Source organism: Grus americana, chromosome Z (genome assembly GCF_028858705.1).
Source record: "Grus americana isolate bGruAme1 chromosome Z, bGruAme1.mat, whole genome shotgun sequence".
Classification (NCBI taxonomy): Eukaryota; Metazoa; Chordata; class Aves; order Gruiformes; family Gruidae; genus Grus; species Grus americana.
In genome coordinates this window covers 11,748,034-11,766,232 of record NC_072891.1, presented here as the reverse complement: position 1 = coordinate 11,766,232, position 18,199 = coordinate 11,748,034, and the positions used below count along the sequence as shown (strand labels likewise).

General features: G+C 44.8%; 1 protein-coding gene across 7 annotated transcripts in view; it reads right to left on the bottom strand.

Moving 5' to 3' along the window:
* The window catches only part of LOC129199234 (phospholipid-transporting ATPase FetA-like), an 87,376-nt gene that overhangs the window by 52,424 nt on the left and 16,753 nt on the right, over positions 1-18,199 (bottom strand). For 6 of the 7 annotated variants that reach the window (XM_054809369.1, XM_054809372.1, XM_054809368.1 and 3 more), the window contains 2 exons: positions 16,023-16,101; positions 3,936-3,994 (listed from right to left, as the gene is read on the bottom strand). In XM_054809369.1, the coding sequence (XP_054665344.1) occupies positions 3,936-3,994; positions 16,023-16,065 (102 nt within the window). In that variant the 5' untranslated portion in view covers positions 16,066-16,101. Of the gene's footprint in view, positions 1-3,935; positions 3,995-16,022; positions 16,102-16,310; positions 16,331-18,199 lie in introns of those variants that run through there. The other variant, XM_054809370.1, reaches the window with a different exon arrangement.

The window sequence follows — 18,199 nt, the reverse complement described above, 5'->3', positions numbered from 1 at the left end:
TAGGTGCCTTTGCATGCCACTGATTCACACTTGGTTTCTGAATCATTCCTAACTAATTTTGTGAGCTGGTGGGTAGTACGTACCTTCACACTCAGCCCTTCCAGTTAACTGCACAGCACTTTGTTTTAAAGTTTATTTTTCTAAGCTACTGTGTTCTTGCTGTGCAGGATAAGGCCGAGGATGTCTGGGGTTGCACGAGTCTGAGAGCTCTAGTTTCAGCTTCAGTCTTCACACTAAGTCCAAATAAATCCTGACCTACCCAAGTACTGCCACTGCATAAAAGCTGCTGCCCTTAACCACAGGTACCTCCTATTATTTAATCGCTGCAAAAATCATCAGAAGGCACGTAAGACACTTGCTCAGGTAACAGACACTTCCCTTGTCCCCCTCTCAGTCTGTACTGCATCTGTTCACACAAATGAAGGAGACCACCCCAGTCTTCCAGCCCACTGCATGACACATCTCATATGCCCATGGGTTATTCTTCTGAAACTGTCCCTCGGCCTCACCACGAAACTCCGTGTTAAGGGGATTTCCACTGCGTGCACCTCCTATCCGCCTCTTATCCTTATCCTACCCTATCAGTCCAGTGTCCTGCACTGTCCAGCCCTCCTGCCCAGCCAGTGCTCAGTCAAAGAGGCTTCGTGGCTGCAGCAGCATGGCAGGGACACATTGCAGTTTGGCCTCTCATGTATTTTCTGATGAGCTCTGGGAGGGAATTTGCCCTCCAAAGTTTCCTGCAAGTCCAAGTGTGATGGATCTGAACGTGCCCTTGCATGTATTGGCAGACACGGCTTTCCATGGTACAGCATCAGGTTCCTGCAAAGCTGGTTTGAGCATATTTGGGACTCTTGCTTCATACCAGGAGGGCCAGCTTTTAGCAGCTGCCAGAGCTGATGTCAGGTTCCACACACAATAGAGTTTGTCAAGTCTTTCTCAGCTCCTCTCTTCTCCCTTCACAGATATCCTGTAGACTTTGCACAGGGAAGGGACGATAACCACCAACTATTCAGTAATAGATAACCACCTCTGATAGTACATTCTCACTTCCCTGTTCTCACTGAGACTAAATGAGGACAAAGCATCTCTGTACCTTTGATCTATGCCTACATAATAGAAACTCTCTTTTTAGTGAAAGGCTTGAACCTTCACACCAGCTGCGACTTATAGCCTGGCCACAGCAGTAAGGCAATACACTACACCTCTGTTTGCATTTCCCTTTTTTTTTTTTCTTACTGGCCTTTCTCAGCAACTGCCTCACCCTAAAGAAACATTTACTGCCTCACCTAGCTTTGTTACTAGAACCTGTTCTATAGGTTTTATGGCTAACATGGCCTTAAGTTACTAAAGTAAACCTCACTCCTGTGGCTTTCACTGTCTAAAATACTTTCTAAACTTTGTTATATTGCAGGGTTTCCTTCCAGTTTCCGCCTAGTGTCCCTTTTATCTGGCTGGAATAGCTATTGGTGCAGCCTTCCTTGTGCCTCAAGAGAAGACAAGACTCCTGTGTGAGAGGACAAGGACTAGTGGTCCTCGCTGTGGGACCGAAAGCTGGAGGACAGCTGTTCTCCTCCTGGCTCTATAAAGAAGACTCAAATCACCACATGGCTGCCCATGTATGCCGATCCTTATGTCACAAAGAGCTAGGCACCACAATGACGCACAGACAGCCCAAACGCTTCTGTTGTTTGCTTTTACACAGATCAAATTAAGTACATGAGGGTGGGAAGACACATTGAGGGAGGACTGTGGCTGCAGGAGACAGAAATTACTCTGTCAAGAAAATGTCAGCATGCTGAGAGACAACAGAGCCTAACAGTGCTGGAGCACCCCAGGGCAGGCTCCAGTGTTCGGACAGTCTTGGTCCCCCTGGACCACATCCTAGTGCTTGGCAGTGCAACCCCACTGTGTTCAGACAAATCTGAACATGAAGAAGGGCCCCAGATTTGATCCTTGCAGTGGACTACAGGACTGGAAGAACTAACTTTCAGGAGCATCACACATATGTTGATGGGAGGGTACCAGGGGACTATCTCCCTTTTGAGCATCACCAGATGCACCCAGCAATCTATAGTATGGGATCTAAAGTGGCTTATGAGCAAGGTTAGTCCTTTTCGTACACCATGGCATTGTGGTTTTGCAAGGACTTACTGGAAATAAGCAGCCCAGGACATGATGTGCAGCCCCATACAGTTAGGGCAGTCCTTGCATCACCACAAAAAGTCTTTTAGTACCTCACCACCCACTCACCACTTCAAGTCTTGGCTCTTTCTGGACAGTTTTCTAGATTTCCTAAGCCTCAGTCTACACTGGACTCCAGAAATCATGAGCCACAGCTGACTGAAATGAGAAGCAGGATTACTGAAACTCATTGCCAAGTTATAACAGATTACACTGAGCTGGCTTTTTGGCTGCCTCCATTTTCACATCTAATCAATAGACTCTTATAGAAACCATCCAGAGCTCTCACAGTCCTCTCCTTAATTTTGGTTATTTGCAAATCCTTGGGCATGTAAACAATCAGCTGGAAAGCAGTGACATGCAAAGTCAGCCTTATGAATCGCTTTTCACAGAAATAGGCTCAGAACCTGAAGAGTTGCTTGTTCTCTCTGCCCCGACTTCATTGTACATCTCCCTCCTGCTTTCCTGTCCCACTGCTGCACAAAGTCTACATTGCAATCATTCAATGAAAGATCACAAATCCATATGTATTCGCACTACCCACCCCAGTATGCTACCGGCAGGCTCTGTGCAAATCGAATGTACTTTCCCAGTTTCAAATCACCAGGCCTGATGAGGGATTCATGCTGCATAGTTCTTTACATATATTAACTACAATGCATTTCACATTCGTGACACATGCAACAGCTCTGGACCTAGAAAGTCTCTCACCTGGGTTGGGTAGTTCATGGATGAAAGCTGACCACTGAAAACCACCCAGTTCGTATTGTCAAAAGATCAGCTACATTAAGATCTTTAGCCAAAGCTGTTGGCAAGTCAGATTTTCTATCTAATGAGAAATTCCAGTGTTCTGAAATGTTGAGTTTTCCCAGCTCTTACCAAGAAAATACTTGTGATGTTCCTAAAACAAAACACGATTCAAAGGAGCTCCTGCGTAACACTGAAGGACAAATTTCACTACTGGAATTCAGATATGCAGAGGAAAAAATTTACAAAATTCATTTCAGTATCAGTTGGCAGCTGCAAATGCTTTGAAAGAATGCAGCTTCAGGATCATCTCAAGGAGGAGATGACCCTGCAGCCAGACAGTACAGGTCTAGCAACTGAGCTAGCCCTCCTCTGCACACAGTGTCAGCTCCCCAAGCTTTGGAAATCAAGCTGCCCAAGGAGCTGCCTGGCGGACCTGGGTCACAGCCAGCCCGTGTCATGATGCTCTTTGGAGTCACAGATTTCATGGCACGGATGTGAACCTAAGTAGAGTGTTAAGGAGCTGGAAGTAAAGCTGGCAGGAAGCCACAAAGGCCAGATTCAAAACCTTCCTGCCAGAGAGGATTTCACTGCAAGAGCTGAGGAACTGACACATTTCCTTTCATGTTTTACTTTAAATGGAGACATGTTTCCAACAGAAAATTACCCCCAGGTTCCGCTATTGAAAGGCCTTGGAGCCTGATCCTGCAAACACTTTGACTCACAAATAATTTTCTGGAAGTGTGTAAAGTCACTGTGTTATACTTTTCCAGCATTTGATCTCCTTCAGCTGCCCATTCGCAGGGTTGACTCCAAAGGCAGAGCTCCCTATGGTTGACTCAGCAATGAACCATCTCTGATGGTTCATCTGGCACATGTTCGCCTTGTTTGCAGTCATAGCTAGCATGCGGTCATGCCCCCGCCTTAAAACAATATTCAAGACATGAAGCAGATGTAGCTACATCTGTGACTACATCTGCATGAAACAACATATGCCCATTACTTACAGCATATTCAAACTGCAGATTAAAATCCCGGTTGTTTGCTTGAAGTTGTCTCTCTTCCTCTGTAAAGAAGAGGAAACACATCAGACACGCTTGAAAGTAAGCAGAGTCAACACAGATATGAATGAAGCATCAGAAAATGCAAGCAGAGTTGCTAAAAGGCAATGTCACCAGGAATCTGTTCTCCGAGCTATCCGTCCCATGTCAGGGAATTGAAGAAGCTGGCGACACTGATAGAGCAGCGCTGCGGACTGGTACCATAGCACGCTAAGCCCGTACTCCAAGTCCCTGCTGCCCACAACCCACTGCAATGCCAGTTGTTCACCTTCTCCTGGGTAAGAATCACCACTTAACTAGTGGTGCTCACTATTCCTGCCCTGCTCAATCTCTTCCCCCTGAAGTCTCTGGGGCTGTTGCCACCAGCCTACTGATAGCGCCCTTCCTCCAGTACAAGTGCATCTCCTAGCATCATCCCACAGCATCACAGCTATCATGAAATCAAAAACTACTGGAAGGGATTTCAAAAGGTCATGATATCTATCCTCTACCTCAAGACAGGGTTGTGCCTGTCAGTCCCAATAAATGTCCTAGAAAGATCCAGTGACGGCTGTTCTTCAGACTGCCTATTCCAGCACTGTGGTGTCCTTCCCCTGGGGGAGATTTTTTCCCCATTATCTGACATAAAACTCATTACTTCAATTTAAAAAATTATATCTTCTCCCGGGATGGTCAACGGTGCTCTTCTGCTCCCCCTCAGTTCCTTGTTCTACTTGCCAAGGACGCCAAGCATGGATGAGTTCATTATGTACTGAAGGCTGTTATGCCTTACTGTAGTCGTCTCTTCCCAAGGGTAAGCAACTCCAGTTTCTTCAGTCACTTCTTATGAGTCTGTCTGTCAGGAGCAGCATCACCCTTGCTGCTCTCCAGTGGGCTTCCAATCTAGTTCACCTCATTCTGGATGCACAGTGGCCAAAATGGGCCATAGTTTGTGACTGAGGCCTTACCAAAGCTGACCAGAGCACAAGGGACACTCCACCTACCTTGTAGACAATGCATACTTGACATGGGAATCCACCTAGAAGTAATTTACAATAATGTCCTTATGCACCATCAGCACACAGCTGATGCTGTTCCATTTTGGCAGATCCTTTCTGGCAGAGCCGATGCCTCATCAGGCAATGCAAATCTTTCATTCGTCCTTGTTGAACTGCATCCAAATTTTTTCAGACTATTTCTCCAACTAGTCAATTCTAATCCTATCTTTCAGTGCACTTGTAGCTCCTGCCAGCATGGTGCCATTTGCAGATCTACTAAGTGTGGTTTTTAATCTGCCAGCCAAGATGTACAAGAAAATATTGAATACCAGACTCAGGATACATCCCTGATGAATCTCCCAAGTTTCATAATCAGTCATTGATAACTATTGTCGATGTTTGGTTTTTTTCTTAAAAGCTTGGCACTCACTGTATGGTGATTTTATCTTCAGCATATATCTCCAGTTTACTTGTAAAAATCACATAAATGACAGTCAAGATACATGACAGCTATCTAAGGCTTTTTCACTAGCCCTCTGGCTACCACTAATACAGAATTAGTTTTGGTTTGATGCAGTTTTTCAGGACTGCTGACTGTTAATCATCTCTTCCCCACACAAACACTTCTAGTTACTTTGAAGTGGTTTGCTGGATTGTTTCAACCTTTATCCAAGAAGTGAAACCAATATATCTATAATTGCTCAGCTTCTCTTTCTCCCTTGTTTCAAGATAGAGGCTATGCTTGCTCTTTTCTCAGCCTTCTAAACTTTGCCTGTCTGTGCACCAGAAACTCTCAAAGGCAGCATTGCTCCAGGCCATACTTCACCTTACGTAGCCAACCCATTCCCTCTCTATTACCACCCAAAACCTCCCCCCTTCTCCTCTGTTTCTGGCGACTATTATATTAGATGTCTAAAGAAAGAAAAAAAAAAAAAACACAAAACACCACCAGCAAAAAACAACAACAAAAAACCCCAAAGAACACCAAACCAGATTTCTTAGCATTATTTGCTAGGCTTTTTTCACTGAGTAGCAGAAATAAACCATCTTTGATCTCCCTCTTACTAGAAGGGTTACAGAATGCCAGAGATCCCAACTCTTACAGAACAGCTTTGATTGCCCTCTTATAGCAATAAAAGCTTTTTCTCACTTTCAGCCTTTTCCACACAGGTTGTGCTGGATAAAACAAGTTGCTTTGCACCTTCTAGAGCCATCCTTCCTCTGCCCGAAGTGAATGAGGAGCTTGCAATTTTGCCATTTCACTCACCCTTCTGAGCCTTTCCCTGAAAGATGATAACTTAGACCTGTGCCCTTAATATCAGTCATTTAAGGAAACGACAGCTCTGCTTAATTCTCCCTCCACCCCAGATTTCCCTTTCATGAGATGTCATTACTGGTTCTTCATATTTGCTGGAGATTTCCTTCTTGAACTCCATTTTAAACACTTTGCTATTGTCACTTTTTCCTAAGTATCATACCGTCATTGCACAATCATTCCGGTTTACACTCCCTCCTGGTTTCACAGGACCAGCCAGCTCCTCCCTGTTGGAGGGGATCAGTTCTGGAACAGCCTCCTCTCTAGCTCCAAAAAATTACCCACCTCTGCTCCAAAACACTGTGCCAGCTGAACAAGCCGTGTTTCCCTATGCTCCTCTCCAACTCTGCCTCTGCATAGTTAGAATTCCTCATCTACTGCCATGCCCTGTCTCTCAGAAAACTACATTTTTTTTTTCTTTTTTTTTCACAAAAGTCTGTCCTTCTTGCTTTGCTGTGCCTGTGTTCTTTACCCTTGTGGCATTTCTCAGAGATCTGCAATTTGTTCATCTCTTTCTTCAGGCTGGATCTCAGAGCACATGAACATAAAAGGAAAACATCTCTTCCCTTGCCACCTCTGTTACTCTTCCAGAATAAGCTTTATTCTTTTCTATTAATATTCCAGCCTCATGAGTTATCCCAGCACGTGTCTATTATACCTATTAAATGATGTGTTAAGACATCTAGTTCTTCCTGTTTATCCACTCCTGCATTAGCAAGCGTCTAAGCTATTCAGTGCACTGAACTGCTATCCTTCCTCCTTTCCCTCCAATAAGCCTATAAATAACAGCATCCCTAATTTTTAAGTCCTTTTTCAGATCATCTTTTTTTTTTTTTTTTGTCTCTGTCTGTGTCCTGTTTTCATCAAGACCTCTAATTACTAATTACTATGGTAGCAGGTAAATGTGCTTTTCCCTTTCTTCAAGCACATCTAGCCATGTCAGGCATTTCCAAACCAGCTCCCATCTGCCTGGACAGGGTGATTTAGACCAACCACAGATGCTTCATTCAAGACCCTCAAAGTGCTTAATCTTTCACTGCTTTCCTCAGACACATTTTTCTCATCTTTCACAATGAGGAAAACGATGTACAGAGAGATCAGAGTAACTTCTCTGGTGTCCCAGAGGAAAACAGAAGCAGAGTAGCGCTTCAACTATTGTGTTACGTGTCCTGAATTTTCCTGAGAGCAACTAGTATTATCAAAGCAGATGAAAGATAAATCTATCTGTTAAAAACAGGACTTCCCAACACTCACACGTTTCCTCCCATACAGTAAATGCTACTCTGATCCCCTCCCCAGGGGCTTCAAGTCTAGTCCTGGAATAAATGCCACAGAAAAGATTTAACATAAATAGGAATAGATGACAAAGCCTGAAAACCTACCAGGCTACAGAAGTGTGCTTGCAGAGCCCGTGCTGGTCCTGGGAAGGGGAACCGGCAGGCAGGGACAGAGCTGTTTGCAGGCACCACGCGCTTACGTGGAGCAGCACACGCAAGTCAAAGACCTGTGGTGACCCTGAAACGAAAGGCTGAGCACTCGCAAGGGACAACCTTGTCTGTGCCGCTCACAGCAAGGGACAACATTATCCATGCTGCTCACAGTCAGCAGGTCTGCTCAGTTGTCTCACCAGAAGGAACAACGGAAATGCACGATGGACGGAGAGGCACGAAGACATCCAGAACTACTTATCTTATTTGGGTATCTATTCCCTCGCCAGCACATGAGACACAGGGCACATGGCAGAGCCTCGGGGTCACACGGCAGCTTCTGAGAGGCTCTAAAGTGCTCTGTGACTTTCTGTTTCTCGTAGGAAGGGCAGGACTTGAGGGAAACGCACACAGAAACAGAAATCCAAGTGCTGCTGGCAGCAGCTGGACTTGCCACCAGCTCCTTTGCTCTTCCCAGGGCTTGCTGGGGGAGTGAGGAGCCATTCCTGATCACCAGCTTGCCCCACACACTCTCTGCAGCCAGGGAAGAGGCACTTGATACGTGCATTTGAAATCAAGGATCTTAAATGCTCCTAGAGAGAAACCATGCAGGTATCTGCTCCAGCGAGGAAAGCAGCCTGGCTTCTCATCACAGTGAGAGGTGCACTCTCCAAGAGGAATGTGTTTTATGTGAGACACACAAATAGCTGCAAACAGCTTAGGGATGGCACAGAAACATGAAGCTGTGGGACGTGAAACAGAACGGCAAATGAAACTCACTCAAGGCACTGCCCTCCTGTGCCCAATCATATGGTACCTAAGGGCAGGTTTTCTAGGACAACCCATTTCTGAAGGCCCCAGATAGCTATCAACCTGGTTCAAAATTGAATGAAAGTCCATGGCCTGCCGTAGCCATCCATCCCTCTCAGAGGCAGCATCCCTAAAGGCTAAAATACGAGGCTAATTTCTAGTGGCAAGATATTCATTTTCCTTGCTGGCTAACAGCCAATACCTTTGGCTAAAGCAAGAACAACCACAGCGAATTGCAAAGAATGCCTCATCCAACATCATCAGCAAGCAGAACTTTCAGTCCTCTGGCTACACCTAAGGAGAACCACCACTGACCACAAGCACAGGGTAACACTGCCTCAGTGGTTTTATTTTCACCGTGAGGTCCTACTGCTGTGACTCCTAAACCAGCAGTTCTCAACTATCATAGACCAGATGACTCTTATTTGTTGCTGGAACTGTTTGGACAGAAATGAAGCCTCTTGGATGATCACAATAAACACAAAGTTAGGGTAAGTCAAACATTACACCACCTTTGCCTGGAAATCACAGCTCAGGGTGCTTTGGCTGTAGATGCAAGCACACGTGTCTTATCATGCCCTGTTGATTCTGAAAGCATGGAGGGAAAAGGGAGGGGAAACCTGAAGGGCTATCAGATGAGAAGTTTTTCATTTCTTGAAACTTTTTTTATATCTCTAAGCAACTCAAACTTTCTGCTTCTGCAAACTGCAGTCACAAATCACTGGAAAGAAGGAATGGGATTTGTGCTCCAAGTTATCATTTCACTGCCACTGAAAACTATTCTAAATTATTCATCAGTGGAAACTCAGCATACATAAATATGGCTTAGTGCCCAGTTCTTGGTCTAACCACTGAGACCAAGCCACTGGGAAAGTGGCTGTTTTCTCAGGCAGACAGATTTAGGAGCTAAACCACAGAATAACATCTGCATTTAATAAAATTAAACCCATGCCAAAAATCAGCTATAAATGTAAATGGCCAGCCCACCAGCCTTCTCCATTTAGGACTGCTACATGGAAAAGTCCTGCAAAAGGTTAGATTCAAGATCTGGTCAGACAGCCTGGAAATTTGTTTCTGGTTTATGCAAAGGAGCATGTGCCAAGAGCAATGCTTTCAACAGGCTATTGGAAAAGTTTTGTAGATATTAGGTCTTGTGGCTCCAAGAAACAGGAGGTTAAGATCTGCCTGGTTTTGCCAAGTCATATACAAACTAGGCCCTGATACCTCATGCGTGAAATGAACACAGCCAAATTAGGGGAGTGCCGGCGTAACTAAGCCTGACAAGAGAACAGAGACAACATAAACTCTAAAAATAATAATCTCTCCTCCACCCTTTAAACAAACCACCTCAAGAGCACAAACACTGCCCTGGACCAGCTATAAAGAGTGGCATCCAGGAGCTGGGCACATGTCCCCAGCTTTCCTTGCAGAGTGGCTCCTAGCAAAGCTATTGACCTTACCAATACCAAGTCGTGAAAGCTGTAAGGCAGTTATTCTGCTCCTAAGGGCACATATCTGACCTTCCTGAGACTGTAATTTAGGTGTCTCCTACAACAGGCTATAAGCAGTCTAAGAAGACCTCCTCCAGTCACAGAACATTTTTTGTGTCTCCTTCCACCTCCTCCTGTTCCATCTCCCTCCTCCTTTTGTTGTGCCTACTTTTGGGCATCTCATCGTCACTGTGTGACCCAGCTTTTGGTATCCCCTCTCAGCAATGGCGCAAGTGGCACCTCGCATCCAGCACCCAGGACATCACCCATCTCTTCACAGGCAGAGAAATCCTAGCTCTTATTTCTGGTCTTTGCTGGACTCTTACTCCATGTGCACAAGTAACTGAAACCTGCCATGGTGCACCAGTATCTCTATAGTCCCCTCAAAAAAGACAATTAAAGTATCCACTGAAAGGCAGATCTATGGGAGAGGGCAAGTCATTGTATAATGTATTAGGCAACTAAAATCTGTGCTCCCAGGGAGGTTATTGTACAGGCTGATAGCCAAAATCTCCTTGCACATTACAGCAGTAATTGCCCCTTTTTGCAATCATGAGAGATGAAGGAACCGTGCAACAAGTTTCTCGATTTGCAGGTGCTGTACCTGGGTAGAGTCCCTACCATTCGGTTAAAGAGCACAGGATTATTTTCTATACGAGCGGTATCACAGAATGTCACATTTCATAATACAGCAGTGACTTGCTGGGATCAGAGCTGCACCAAGCAAACTCTACCCAAAACCAAAGCCAGGGATCTTTACCCAGCAGCTCAAGATGTAACGTGGATCAGAGGATCCGTGGGTGAAGAGCCATACGACAGTTCTGAGGCTTGCACTGGTTAAATATCTACATTTCACAGCCAGTCTGGGACACAGACAAAAGCCAAATCCTCATTACCCGAGTGTCAACCTAATGCTGTAACCTGCCTGGTGCCAGTGTGCCAGCTGCTCTGCGGCACAAAACCAAAGCCCATCCCTGCCCTGAACCACAGCCAGAGCCTGGCAGGTTGCAGCGAGCGTGGCTGGGGCAGGAAGAGCGATGAGAACCCAGTGGGATGGAAACGGGCAAGGGGAAGGTCACAGCCAAGCCCTGCGCGGGACAGGAACATGCCCAGCTGCCTGGCAAACAAACATGAGGTTTTCTTATTGATTGAAAGGAGGGGCTCTCCAGGGCTCCATCTTATGAAACTGCACGTTGTTGATGTGTAGATGCCCCCTCTTCTACGGAGCCTCTCTGGCTGCTGTGGCTGGAGAGGATTTATGTTGGCAATCACATACATTTGCATCTCTGAAATGGAGTAGCTGAGTGTGAGGAATTTAATCTAAAAAAAACCTGCGGCAAGACCATTCAGAGACACCACCATAAATGGGTTTAGCCCTATTTTCTCCTGCCTGTTCCTCCATTATTAAGTAAAGATCTTCCTTATGTCTTTTTGCCTCAAAAGAACAAGAATCCTCCTTCCTCCTGAAGAAATGATATGCAAGAAATACACTTTCCTGGTCATGAATTATTTCTTTGGTGACTGGTATGGAGCTCAGCCTCCTGCTAGTACTAAACAAACACTACATGGCAACTGGAATTACCCACACATGTAAAACATTTCATATGTTTCTGGTATTAATGCAAAATGGTTTTTTTTCTGGCATCACTAACAAAGGGCCCACTTAGGAGACATACTGACATGCTTCCATTTTCATACCGCAGTTGCAAGGTCCGAAATAAAGAAATCTTGAGGGTGAATTGGAATTATTTCTGCCTCAGGTGCAGTAAGTTTTTAATATGAAGATAAAGTTCAGTATTAGATCCCACCCTTTTCTAAAAGCAGTATTTGATATTGTCACCTTACAGAGAAGAGAGAGAGAGAAAGAAAGAGAAAGAGAGGAAGGATGGAAGGCAGGCAGGAAGGAAGGAAAAGAAGGAAAGAGAAAGAAAGAAAGAAAGAAAGAAAGAAAGAAAGAAAGAAAGAGAGAGAAAGAGAGAAAGAGAGAAAGAGAGAAAGAGAGAAAGAGAGAAAGAGAGAAAGAGAGAAAGAGAGAAAGAGAGAAAGAGAGAAAGAAAGAAAGAAAGAAAGAAAGAAAGAAAGAAAGAAAGAAAGAAAGAAAGAAAGGAGGAAAGGAGGAAAGGAGGGAAGGAAGGAAGGAAGGAAGGAAGGAAGGAAGGAAGGAAGGAAGGAAGGAAGGAAGGAAGGAAGGAAGAAAGAAAGAAAGAAAGAAAGAAAGAAAGAAAGAAAGAAAGAAAGAAAGAAAGAAAGAAAGAAAAGAAAGCTTCAGAAGGATGCCTCATGTTTGCCCAGCACGTACAATGCTCATGGTCAAACAGCACTCCTGGGACACAGGCCTGGAAGAAGTGCTAGATAACCTTAAAACAGAAGAACATTCCCTTTTAAGTTATTCTGGTAAGGGACAGAGGCTGCCTTGTCTCTCCCTTTCCCTGTCTCCTGCAATAATCCCAGTTCTGGTTTTCCTTTGCTTCCTCCTCCCGGTGATGTCTCACCCACCTGCCTTGGGTCTGGGTGAGGGGTGGGGACTCACCATGTCTCAGAAATGCCTTGCAACAGATTATTTCTCAAGAAGCATCTACATCTTTTCATGTTTGTTTTCAGTCCACTTCAGAATGAAAATATGCATTTTTCAAATACATTAGCAGTAGAAATTTTCTCTTCTTCATTTTGGAAAACTTTAATTTAAAAAAGGTTTGGGTTTTTTTCAAATTTGGTTTAGAATTTTATATAACGTTGTATCCTGGCTTTGGTAATAGTAGTTCACAATATTTTGACCAATATGTTGCCAAATAAAGCAGCTGAAATAGTCCTTTGTTTTTATTTTAAAAACTAGTCTGACAGTGACTGGCTGGCACATATAATTTCCTTTACTAGAAAACAGTATCACCTAGACACGCTGGTAATCCCACAGCTTGACACGAATGCACATGTTGTTAATAACAGTGATACACAGTAATAGGAAGTGATGTAAAAATCATAAAAATAAATACAGCTCTGAAACGAACTTTGAGAAGTTTTTCAATTCACAGTTATTTCCCTCATGGGAAATTATGTAAAAATAAATATATTTTTCATATTCAATGTCTGTTGTGGTAAGACATTTCCTATCAGATCTGAATGGGTGTCCCAGAAGGCAGCCAAGCTTTATGTCTGTAGAGCCAGTCTTGGGCTGCCTTCTCCACAAGGAACTGCTACCCCTGCCAAGGTCTGCCCAGAGCCCGGCTGCTCAAAACCCAGCTGCCCTGGAGAGCAGGCTGTCCCTAGCAGCAAGAAGAAAAAGCCAATGCAGCTTTCCAAAAGCCCTGGCTCAATTTATATCCTTCCTCTTCCTCGCACAGTGCCCCTAGGCTGGGCTTATAGTGATGAAGCTGCAGCAATGACTGCTCTTGCCATCAGCTGGAAGTGCACACCTGGGGATAAGGGTATTTGTGTAGATGAGTTCTTCCAGTTCCCTACTGCTGTTTATTTCGTAGATAGTACTTGACCATCCCCGTCCTCAAGGTGTGAAGCTCCAACAATGAGTTAAGCTGCCATGGGATCAAGTCAGTGAACAGAGATATTCCATATTTATCAGCCATCACCAACGCATGGTGCTTATTTCTTCCCACACACTCTGTGAACCAGAAGTGTTCCCATTCCTCTCTGTTTTGTCAATGTTCATTGTAGGTTAAACCTCAGCGTAAAAGATCTCAGGCATCTTTTCCACAGAAACACTACTGCTGCTTTTCTAAGAGATGTACTTCCCCACTTTGGCTGGAAGAGCTTCACTAAGGTTCGGTCATCTAGGAACTGATTTCCTCCAACAGTCTTTGTGTGTCTGACATGACACCACACTTCACTGCTCTGTGAAGCTGACTTTTAGTTACATCCTTGATTGCTTGTATAAAGAACATAAACCTATAAAAAATTCCCATCTCCAGGAAATTTAGACTACCTAACCTGTCTGGTTAAACTACACCAATCTTGGGAAAAAAAAATGTCCTAATTTTGCCAGCATCTCAGCTCATGTGGAAACAGCCGTGTCTTGCTGAGGAGAAACAGCAAAACAATACCGCTTCTCATGGGAGCAATCCTGATCCCAGTTTCAGCAGCTGATGCCTGAGGTAATCCATTCTCTCCCATGAAAGTCATACCATGAAGGCTTCAGTAAGGTTAACTGTCATCCAGCTTTGTTTTTGGAATAGAAATTTGGTCTTTCCATTAGCAGTACTGTCCCGCCAACATGAGTGCATGGGATGTTCCCTGCAGAAGAGCCTTGCCTGCTCTCAAGCAGCACACTCTTATGGACTTCTCCAAATACAAAGGCGTATAAATTGTTCAATTAAAATAGCAGTTCAACCCTGGCATTTACTCCAGTGAAACGTTTGCAAGGAGCAATAGTAGCCCTTTCAGCATTTGGGCTGCAAGGCAAAAGAATTAAAAATAAAAGGGGAAGGAAAAAAAGCTCTTTTAGCTTCCTGTTACGGGAGCTCCTCATTCCCTGATCACCCCAGCTTCCCTTATCCTTCTCTGAACTTCCTCCAGTTTGAACTCATTGGTTTTCAACTGGTGATCAAAAGTGCATAAAATGGAAAAATAAATTATTTTTCCCTGTGAAGTATGTTTTTTATATCTAGGAAGATCTGAGTTTCTGAGACACTTGGTTGAAGGGAGGACTGAACACTTCTCTGCTCAAACCCAGGTACAGGGCCAGACAAACCACAAACTTTTCCTAATATAGCAACATGATCTTTTAGTAATCAGAACAGCTACTGCTTTACAAGTGGGGATGCCCTGGGTGGACAGCAGCTCCCAGACATGCCTGTGCTCCTTCATCTCCAAAGCCAAGATGGAGACAGAGATTTTGGGCTGGCAGAGTTCCTTCCCCGGGAGCAATCACAACCTCCTCTCTTGGGACAATCGGAGCAGCAAACGGATGCCCCTGTCTTAACACCAGGGCTTATGGTCTGCCCCATGCCAGGAAGGGGAAACAGCAGCACAATTGCAAAAATAAACCCTTGGGAAAAAGCTATTCAGTCTTCTGAACTCAGAGAGGTTGGGAAAAACTAATTTCACATCAAAATACGAGTAGGGCACTAATTTCTGCATTCATCTAATACAGGGAGGAACACCCTGGAAAGGAAAGGCTGGAGACTTTTCTGATTCACAGCATCTGTAGACCTAGATCCCTGACCAGACATCACACCCTGGGCCTGGAGATGAAGTGATAAAACACAAGACTCATTCCAATGACTCCTGTGGCAAAGCCCTGGTACTGATGAAGATGAACCCTACAAGGCTGCAAGAAGCTGGCCCACTTTAAGGGCATGCTAGTAGCCCTCCAGCTGGACTTCTTCCAAGCATTCATCTCTGCAGGGATTTCTGTGCAAAGTCCGGTGAAGATCATGCTGCAGAGGATGGCTGCCACCTATCTCCACACCCATTTATTTGTGTGCCACGTGGAGCTCACAGGGAGTGAATTATGTAGGTTCCGGTTTCTTCTCCAGAGTTAGCGCTCCCCTCAGCAGCTTCTGGGTGCTCTCAGGGTGCATCTCTGTACTTTGCTCTTCTTCCTACCTCTCATTGAAGAGAATATCCAGGCCATTGCCATTAACAAATTCAATAATCAAAATTTTGCATCAGACCTTCACACTAACTTGCTTCTAGCATATTTTATAAACTGCTTGAGAGAGGGCACTATGTGTTGCTCCTCCACCCACTCCCCCAAAAGATCCTTGTAGAGAAGACATCAAAACCCAACTTCCCCAAGCCAGTCATGTGCCTTGACAGAGCACAAACTTTGCAGCCTGTTCTGTTGCAGATGCGTCCCCTGTCCGTCCCCCCCCCTTCACTGGCACACAGCCCACAGCACTCCCCCAAGGTGTGCAAGACAAAGGAACAAAGTGTGCCTTCCTCCACCTGCTCTGCAGGTATAAGACATACCCTGAAGCACGCTTTCAAGGGCTCGCACGTGTGCTGTATTTACATTCCTTAGGTTGTCAACTGTGACAATGGCATTACCAGACAACACTCACCTTTCAATTTCTTCTTTCCAAATTTTAATCCAAATAGAGACATCCCAAAACTTTATTTTAGTCCAACTCCATGGAACTTCTGCAAAAGAAAAGCGAAGATAATTCACAACGGGGGTTTCTAGTCCCACAGCACGATGTGATGCAGCACATACATGTAAATTCTGTGCCCATAACATGGAAGAACCAAACTCCTAAGCACAGCTACAATTTATCATGTAGCATGTTTTAAAATGCAGAACCATCTCAGGTTTGCGTGTTGCACTGCTGCATCAGTGGGGGCTACCTTACCTTGGACATTTTGATCTGTTCATCTCCTGACATGGCACGAAGAAGATAGTGGAGGAGAGACTGAAAAGGACAGTCCTACTAACTTGGCCCTATATGAAAAGGAGAAATACACTCACAGGGCTTGTACTTAAGGTACAGAGGAACTGAGTGACTACCCAGAGCAAGACCAGCCTCCCTGAAGTGCAGGAAGCAGTGGGAAACACTGGTTTCCTGTACATCTGCCTGTGCTCACCATGTGCTGGATCACACTGTTGTGCATCTGCTGGTCACCCTCTGTGTTTGGGGTGGGCTAGGCTGTACGGCGCTGAGTAAAACTTCTCCCCGGCCAGCTGCAAACTTCCTGGCCCAAAAGCCAAAAGCCAGACACCAGAAATGCATTTAAGGCACTGAATATATCCTGATATGCAGAGGAATTGAGCATTAATCAAAATCACATCAAAACCTGTCAGTAATGAAACTTTCGGTGTTCCAAGCATTGGACAGTTTATCTCAAGGACTTAATGGTGATGCTGGTGCTGACAGCCTGCAAAGATCTGTGAGCATGGGAAAAGGCGGCATTGCCCAGCAAGCCTGGCTGACCAGGAGCCTGAATTGACAGGAAAGTTCTACCAGCTGCTTAACTGGCCAGTGGAGCCAAACTGAGACGTTTGAGGGAATCATAATTTATCTAGAACAAGTTGTCTAGGTGACAGAATGAAGTTTTTGCACTTTATCCTATGCTATCTGTGCAGAGCAAGGGTGTCCAAGGAGACAAGTATAGTGAATATATTGTATTTTGGAAACATGCAAATGCAAATACAGCCTATGGCACTGCCCAAATGCAAGCCTGATACAACGTCATTGGACCGTGCACAGTGCAAGCTTGGGCTTCACATCTTTTTAGAAAATGAAGGTAAACTTTAAGGAAAACTCTACAATCATTGCATAGGTCGAACATTTACGTGCAGATCTCAATTCCAGATGCTAAAGCAAAACTATATTTAGCAGCTGCAATTCAATGAGCCTGAGATAAGGAAAACAACATCAGGTAGGCTCCAGCTGGCCAGCTAAGTGCTGCACACCCTGAGCACAGTGCAGCCCTGGCACGGTGCTCCCTGCTGCTCACCACGGTGTTCGGGAACCCCTCTGTGCCCACTGTGCTTCAAAGAGATCCTTCTTCTGTTCACTCATGTAGATCCAATTGTTTCTGCTCACCAGAAGAAATGCTTTGGCAACACCTCTCCCCAAAATTTCCTGTGTCCATGGAGCTAAACCACTTGAAGTTACAATATTCAATGTCACAACCTAAAGCTTTCTCAACCCTGCTGACAAACCTTACCTTCCATCCCTAACTGACCTCAGTCTATCATTTTCAACATATTTCTTCCATGTTTTAGAATTACTATTATGTCTTACAAAACCCTCCTAACTAGGACTGAGCGCTCCCCATAAGACAGGGGGAGGAGCGAGACACACTATCCACACACCCAGAGGTAAAGACCTCGGATTTCCTACAGCAGCAGGAGCCACAGATGCGATAGTCACTGCCCACTGGCAGCACAAGGATGCAAAAAGTGGGCTGGTTGAAATCGTCATATGGCTATACAGCTGAACTCTGGATTTTGCTGTAAGTGCCAAATGTTTTGGAAAAATTATCTGCAGCTTCCAAACCTCTCCCAGCTGTGTGCTCAATTGACAAGGCATGTAATTTCAGCAGAGGGGAAAAAAAGGATGTTTATATTTGTGGGGGAGCAGAGAAGAGAGGGTGGTTATAAGCCTTCTTTCAGCAGTAATAACATGAAACAAACAATAGAGTTAAGATCCGCGTCTCACAAACAAAAACCTGAAACTTCCTTCAGCTGTGACACATGGCTTTTGTCAATTACTGATTCTTTAATCACTGGTTTCTG